The sequence below is a fragment of the Salmo salar genome, chromosome 01 (assembly GCF_965601325.2).
Source record: "Salmo salar chromosome 01, fSalSal1, whole genome shotgun sequence".
NCBI lineage: Eukaryota > Metazoa > Chordata > Actinopteri > Salmoniformes > Salmonidae > Salmo > Salmo salar.
This window is the reverse complement of record NC_138291.1, coordinates 104,629,701-104,636,912: the sequence shown is the minus strand read 5'-3', so window position 1 is coordinate 104,636,912 and position 7,212 is coordinate 104,629,701. Positions and strand designations below refer to the sequence as shown.

General features: G+C 37.4%; 1 protein-coding gene across 3 annotated transcripts in view; it reads right to left on the bottom strand.

Moving 5' to 3' along the window:
• Window positions 1-2,739: 2,739 nt before the first annotated feature.
• Window positions 2,740-7,212, bottom strand: part of LOC106593427 (lysosomal cobalamin transport escort protein LMBD1) — a 204,605-nt gene continuing 200,132 nt past the window's right edge. For all 3 annotated transcript variants that reach the window (XM_045687124.2, XM_045687128.2, XM_045687126.2), the window contains 2 exons: window positions 5,648-5,739; window positions 2,740-4,166 (listed from right to left, as the gene is read on the bottom strand). In XM_045687124.2, coding sequence (XP_045543080.1) covers window positions 4,056-4,166; window positions 5,648-5,739 — 203 coding nt within the window. In that variant the 3' untranslated portion in view covers window positions 2,740-4,055. The remainder of the gene's footprint in view (window positions 4,167-5,647; window positions 5,740-7,212) is intronic.

The following is a 7,212-nucleotide window of genomic DNA, read 5'->3' as shown; positions in this document are numbered from 1 at the left end:
ATTGTACATCATGTACCATACATCTCCCAACAAGACATCACTCACACAGAATAATATACATAATGTACCATACACCTCCCAACAAGACATCACTCACACAGTATAATATACATCATGTACCATACATCTCCCAACAAGACATCACTATCACAGTATAATATACATCATGTACCATACATCTCCCAACAAGACATCACTATCACAGTATAATATACATCATGTACCATACATCTCCCAACAAGACATCACTCACACAGTATAATATACATCATGTACCATACATCTCCCAACAAGACATCACTCACACAGTATAATATACATCATGTACCATACATCTCCCAACAAGACATCACTATCACAGTATAATATACATTGTGTACTCTTTCTGGTAATAATGATTGAAACTGGAAGACGTTTAGATAACGTGTAGGGTACATCTTGTCCAAGCAACTGAGAATGTGTCATGGCAACCTATAAATGTACAACATTTTGTAACAGATTCAGACGTTGAGGCCATAATGCTTGTAGCTTTATGTTTCTTTTCATGTGATATACAAGAGCCTTACAACACTATTGGCTATTGAAAAATGGGGAAAAAAGCTGACCCAAAAAGCCAAGATAGATAATGTAATGTAAGGTAATGTGAAACCAATGGGCCTCCAGCAACGTTGTGAAAGATTAGCTGTTCATCAATCCACAGTGCATGTAATAACAGTCCATCTTTTTTTCAGCTCAGTGAAGTTAGAGTCCATTACTGTGTAGAATACCAGCAATCCTTCCATTCATCAGTTCATCAAACAATAAGGATGTTATTCAGTGAAAGGCAACATGTCAAAGTTGTCGAGTTGATTTAACTGGGGGAACCACTAACCCCATGCTGGTCTCTCAAAGGAACAACACAAATGGACCTATTTTTAAGTGTAGTGATCTGAGCCAGCCTGTTTGTGAGTACTGCAAGCTCTGGGGTCTGTAAAAACCATGAAGAAAACATCTCTGAGCATAGCCTAAAGGTCCCTCTGGTCAGGATGTCTGTTGTAGAAGATGGACTTTGAGTGTCTCTCATGGTGAGAAAGGTATTCTTCAGTCTCTGTCCATCCCAAAGGACCACAACAATAGAATAGAAAACTGGACAAACAAGAATAAACAAACGTGACCTGTGCAGAATATTGAAATATTAAGTCACTTTCTAAGTGTGTTCTAAAACAGAAACTTGACTGTGCATTTTTATGTGTGTATTTTGTATTATTAGTATTACTGCACTGTTGGAGCTAGAAATATAACCATTTCACCTGCAATAAATAACATCTGAAAATATATGTGCATGAACCAATAAACTGTGATTTGATTTGAGCCTTATATTGTTTTCTCTTGTCAGTATTTCTGTCTCACCTTTGACCCCCTATCTCAAATGAAAGATGACCTTCAGTGTCTTATGAAAAATCAATCAAAAAAGCCTGTGGATGGAATGGGCTCATTGTTCCATAACTCAACAAAACCACACAATATTAAAGGATGACCATAAAAGAAGAGTTATTACTGTAGGAACCGTTGTTATTTCCTCCAAGGTGATGCTAGGTAAAGCTAGAGAATACTACATAGGCTGTGTTAACACAGGAAGCCCAAGTCTGGTCTTTTGACCCATCAATCAGATCTTTAATCAATCAGATCAAAAATATGGTCAAAAGATCAGAATTGGGCTGCCTGTGTAAACACATCCATAGTGCTTGTTATTTGTTCTCCAGGTCCTTCTCATCTGTTGTGTGTGTTTCATGTTCTCACCTGGAACAGATGTGTGATTCATGTCACAGTGCAGTGCATTCTTGGACCAACCAACCAACCAACCAACCAACCAACCAAGCAACCAACCAACCAGATATCAGACAACTGAGCTGCTTCAGAGAATGAAGAGGGGGTATCAGTGTACAGGAGATAGTGGAAAGTTAGCATCTTAACACCTGTCTTTTTATCTATAGTATGTAGCTCCAGGGATCACCACTGTGTACAGGAGATAGTGGAAAGTTAACATATTTCTTAACACCAGTCTTTTTATCTATAGTATGTAGCCCCAGGGATCACCACTGTATACAGGAGATAGTGGAAAGTTAACATATTTCTTAACACCAGTCTTTTTATCTATAGTATGTAGCTCCAGGGATCACCACTGTATACAGGAGATAGTGGAAAGTTAACATATTTCTTAACACCAGTCTTTTTATCTATAGTATGTAGCTCCAGGGATCACCACTGTATACAGGAGATAGTGGAAAGTTAACATATTTCTTAACACCAGTCTTTTTATCTATAGTATGTAGCTCCAGGGATCACCACTATGCTGATCCTTCATATTTTATATCTGTGTACAGGCATTAGTACTAGAAGTCATTGATTAAGCATCACCGTGGTGATGACTAGAAGATAAATAAATACTACAGCTTGCGATGAGTTAGCACTTTTTTATATATACTGCCAGCTACATGCCATCTTGTAGGCTAATAATGACCACTGTGACAGATTAAATCGATGCACTGGTATCTAGTGCAGTGATGAAAAGTGCATGGTACACAAAATAAGATGGGCCAGCCTCTTTATTATCAACAGTTTTAAAGAGGACACAATAAATATCACTAATGTCTAGTCCTTGAACAAAAATGGCTCCGCCGACTCCAAGTTAAAAGGTCCAAAGCAATTCCTGAATTAACGTTAGAAATGTATAGATTAACAACATAAATACAGCAATAATCAATTCAGAATTCAGATTTTATTCCAAATTCATAAAGTAAATTGACATCGTGATCAGTAGTCAAGTGATATCATGCTCAGTTCATGTTAAGATAACTTTACAGCAAATCAATCCATCAATGCAATAACAGATAGTCAAGTTAAGCACAACCAAACACGACCAAAATCAGGGACAAGAGAATATATATTTTAACTCAGCAATGTGCATTATCAATATGGTATCAAATACATGTCCATATTTGTTGCTTTAAGTTAACATGCTGAATGTGCTAAGTTAGTAATCTTAAAAATAATAAATCTGTTAAAGGCTAAAATAAACATTTATCCAGCCATATATTACAGAAATATACATGACAACAAAAATGTGCTGAGTTAAAATAAGAAACAAAGTAAGCCTGGAATATGTTTCCTCAACAACATGTTCTCTTTTCAGGATCCAAAACATCCAGTATCACAGGGTAAAGCTTGTTTAATAACCCACCGTTTGGTTATGAACCAAGGATCTTTCTTAGGGTTGCAAAATGATTTGAAGATTCCCAGAATAGTGAGGGAAATAAGCAGGAAATTCAGAATCACCTCATTTTGGAAAGATACCAGAATTTTGCAACACTAAATCTTTCTTTTTGGAAACATAAAAACATGGAATTGGTACAGATGACATTTGAAACAACAGGCACATACCCATAGTAATACAAATAGCACACTATTCCCTATATAGTGCACTACTTTTGACTAGGGTCCAATAGGGCTTTGGACAAAAGAAGTGCACTATATATGAAATAGGGTGCCATTTGGGATGCACACAGGGTTTACATACTGCTTTGAACAAAGACACCTGACTGAACAAAGAACAAAAAAGTAGCCCTAATACGAAAAAAGCAACCTCCCAATCACTCTCTCCCGTTATAATAAATCAGTGTCAGCACAACGTTGGGTAATATTAACCAATCTCAGGCAGAAACCAGAAAACAAAAGTTCAAATTAAAGTTTTACTGCATTGTATGAACAATCCAAATGTCAAATTCTTATGTTATAGCAAACCAGTTGTAACAGAAACCAATCCGGTTTAAATGTCTCCTGGTCCATGCAGGTAGCAGACCTGGGTTATATTCATTTTTCGAACACTGTTTAAAATAATTTCAAATACTTAAAATGTATTTGATTAAGCTTGCCTTTTGCAGGTGAACCCATAGAAAAGTCCAGAACATGCAAACCCCGCCCACCTGGCACTCCCAGGCAGGCTAAAGCAAATGCTCAAAAGTATTTAAAAGATTTCAAATAGAATTTGAACCCAGGTCTGGCAGGCTGTGGTCTCGTCAGTGGACGTATTCGTCTTCACTCATGTCAGAGTCGTCTGCCTCCACCTCTCCTTCGATCACTGATTTCTTCCCCTTACAACATGACACCAACAGGCCGATGAGGAAAACCTACAGGTGGAAAACATGGGAAGTTACAATCAATCAATCAAACACCACCAGGCCAATGAGGAGAACCTACAGGTGGAAAACATGGACATTTACAATCAATCAAACACCACCAGGCCAATGAGGAGAACCTACAGGTGGAAAACATGGACATTTACAATCAATCAATCAAACACCACCAGGCCAATGAGGAGAACCTACAGGTGGAAAACATGGACATTTACAATCAATCAAACACCACCAGGCCAATGAGGAGAACCTACAGGTGGAAAACATGGACATTTACAATCAATCAATCAAACACCACCAGGCCAATGAGGAGAACCTACAGGTGGAAAACATGGACATTTACAATCAATCAAACACCACCAGGCCAATGAGGAGAACCTACAGGTGGAAAACATGGACATTTACAATCAATCAAACACCACCAGGCCAATGAGGAGAACCTACAGGTGGAAAACATGGACATTTACAATCAATCAAACACCACCAGGCCAATGAGGAGAACCTACAGGTGGAAAACATGGACATTTACAATCAATCAAACACCACCAGGCCAATGAGGAGAACCTACAGGTGGAAAACATGGACATTTACAATCAATCAAACACCACCAGGCCAATGAGGAGAACCTACAGGTGGAAAACAGGGAACATATGGAAATAAGTCATGGGCCATCTCCCAATACCCATACTAGCGTACTATATAAATAGTATGTAATAAAATAAAGTTTTATAGTATGTGAAATTTAGAAAATAGTATTCTGAGTGCTTCATCTAATATGTGATTGCGTTGACTCCAACCATTCGTTCATTTTGGTACAGCAGGTCAATCTATCTGATTATCAGCTGTCGTCAAACACGTGAGTCAGAAAAGACCAATGAATTCTACTAGATCAAACGCCGAAATGAGTATGCAGTTTAAGTAAATGAGTATGCGGTTTAAGTAAATGAGTACGCGGTTTAAGTAAATGAGTACGCAGTTTAAATAAATGAATACGCAGTTTAAATAAATGAATACGCAGTTTAAATAAATGAATACGCAGTTTAAATAAATGAATACGCAGTTTAAATAAATGAGTATGCGCTTTAAGTAAATGAGTACGCGGTTTAAATGAGTACGCAGTTTAAGTAAATGAGTACGCAGTTTAAGTAAATGAGTACGCAGTTTAAGTAAATGAGTATGCAGTTTAAGTAAATGACTATGCAGTTTAAGTAAATGAGTATGCGGTTTAAGTAAATGAGTATGCGGTTTAAGTAAATGAGTATGCAGTTTAAGTAGGACGCTAGTATGGGGGTCATCTTTAATGTCCAAACAATTTAATCAATCAATCAATGAATTGCAGCTATAATTCCAGCAGACTCAGCAGTACTCAGTAAATCTGATCTGCCTTTACACTATAAATTGCACTTATAGTTACACCATCAGTGATATTTTTGCAAGAACATTGTCAATCAAATCTTTGAGTTTCCAACACATACCCCGATAAACACCCAGTTACCAAAGTAGTAGATGGTACTGAAGAACCAGAACTTGTGGAGGAAAAGGTACGATCTCGTCACAGTGCATTCGTCTGAAAAAGTGAGAAGACAAAAAAATAGAAAGAACATAATTGAGTGTTTGCTAACACTGCATTACTTTGACATCAAGAGATAATCTTAGTTCTCTAAACTTAGTTTAGACTCAAGTTGTGTGTGTTTGGAACGACAAATGAATATTAAATGACACAAAAACAAACATATATTTATATTTGTATGTTTCAACAGCACAACATGACCAGCCTTAGGAGTTCACTGAAGTCACTATGGCTGCGTTTACACAGGCAGCCCAATTCTGATCTTTTTTTCAATAATTAGTCTTTTGACCAATCAGATCAGGTCTTTTGGGAAAACAATCAGAATTGGCTTGCCTGTGTAAACGCAGCCATTATGTCTTTAAACGTTAAAGGATCTTTTTCTGGGAGCAATTAACGGCATTATACTAACTAGTAGTGACCCAACACCGCCACCATTACAGTAGCCCCAAGAGACGCCTCCGACATGAATCATTATACTAACTAGTAGTGACCCAACACCGCCACCATTACAGTAGCCCCAAGAGACGCCTCCGACATGAATTACAGGCCCTGCAGCATCTGTTTGATCCATGATGCTAATGCAACAGTTAATGGGATGTAAGTAGGAGTCATTATCAACCAAATGCAGTAAAAAGACCAGTCAGACCAGAAATGGACAGCCTAATGGTTGTCATTGAGATTGATATTCTAATGGTTGTAGGTTTCAGAGTACCTTCTTATGCTTTTAGAAAGCAAAGTAACACCAAAAGCAAGGAAATAGTAAAATAAGAATCCTAGCATCCTACTGCATGTATTTTAGACTCATTAACTGTTGCATACAATGCAACAGTTAATGGGAGGTAAGTAGAGCATTCATAAACCAAAGAACAGAAATCGGCATGTATTTAGCATACTAATGCTTTTAATACCTTCTTATGAGTCAGAAAGGGGTTGGACATTATAACTCCAAAAGCAGGGAAGGAAGATAAACAGCAGAACTTGGTGTGAATCCAGCATCCTAATGCATTTATATTAGACTACCTTCTTATGTATGAGTCAGTGTGTGAGGGGTTGGAGAACTGGCAAAGTAACAACTAACTAACTACACTGTGTCCACGGGCAATATTATATGGAACAGGTTTAAGAACGTTTCACATCAAGTGTCACTATGAGGTTAAGATAAAGCAGTGTGATTGGACCCTGTAAAAGGATTTTTACAGTGTGGAACATACTCAGACCTTTATTATATTTTAATATCTTTGCTTTTAGTTAATGTTATTATTCTAGTTAAGAGTTGACTTAAAATGAGAGTTCCTCACTACAGTATGTAGCAATGTATTCCATGAAATGGGAATATGGAGGTATTCAGTTGTAGGTTTTGTTTTCCATGTTGAAGAAACGTTGTTGTAAGAAACAATAGGGTGGTTGGAAGGTTTCAACTGTCAATGAAAGTCCATAAGAAAGACACAGTGGCAGTTGGTGTATGATTAA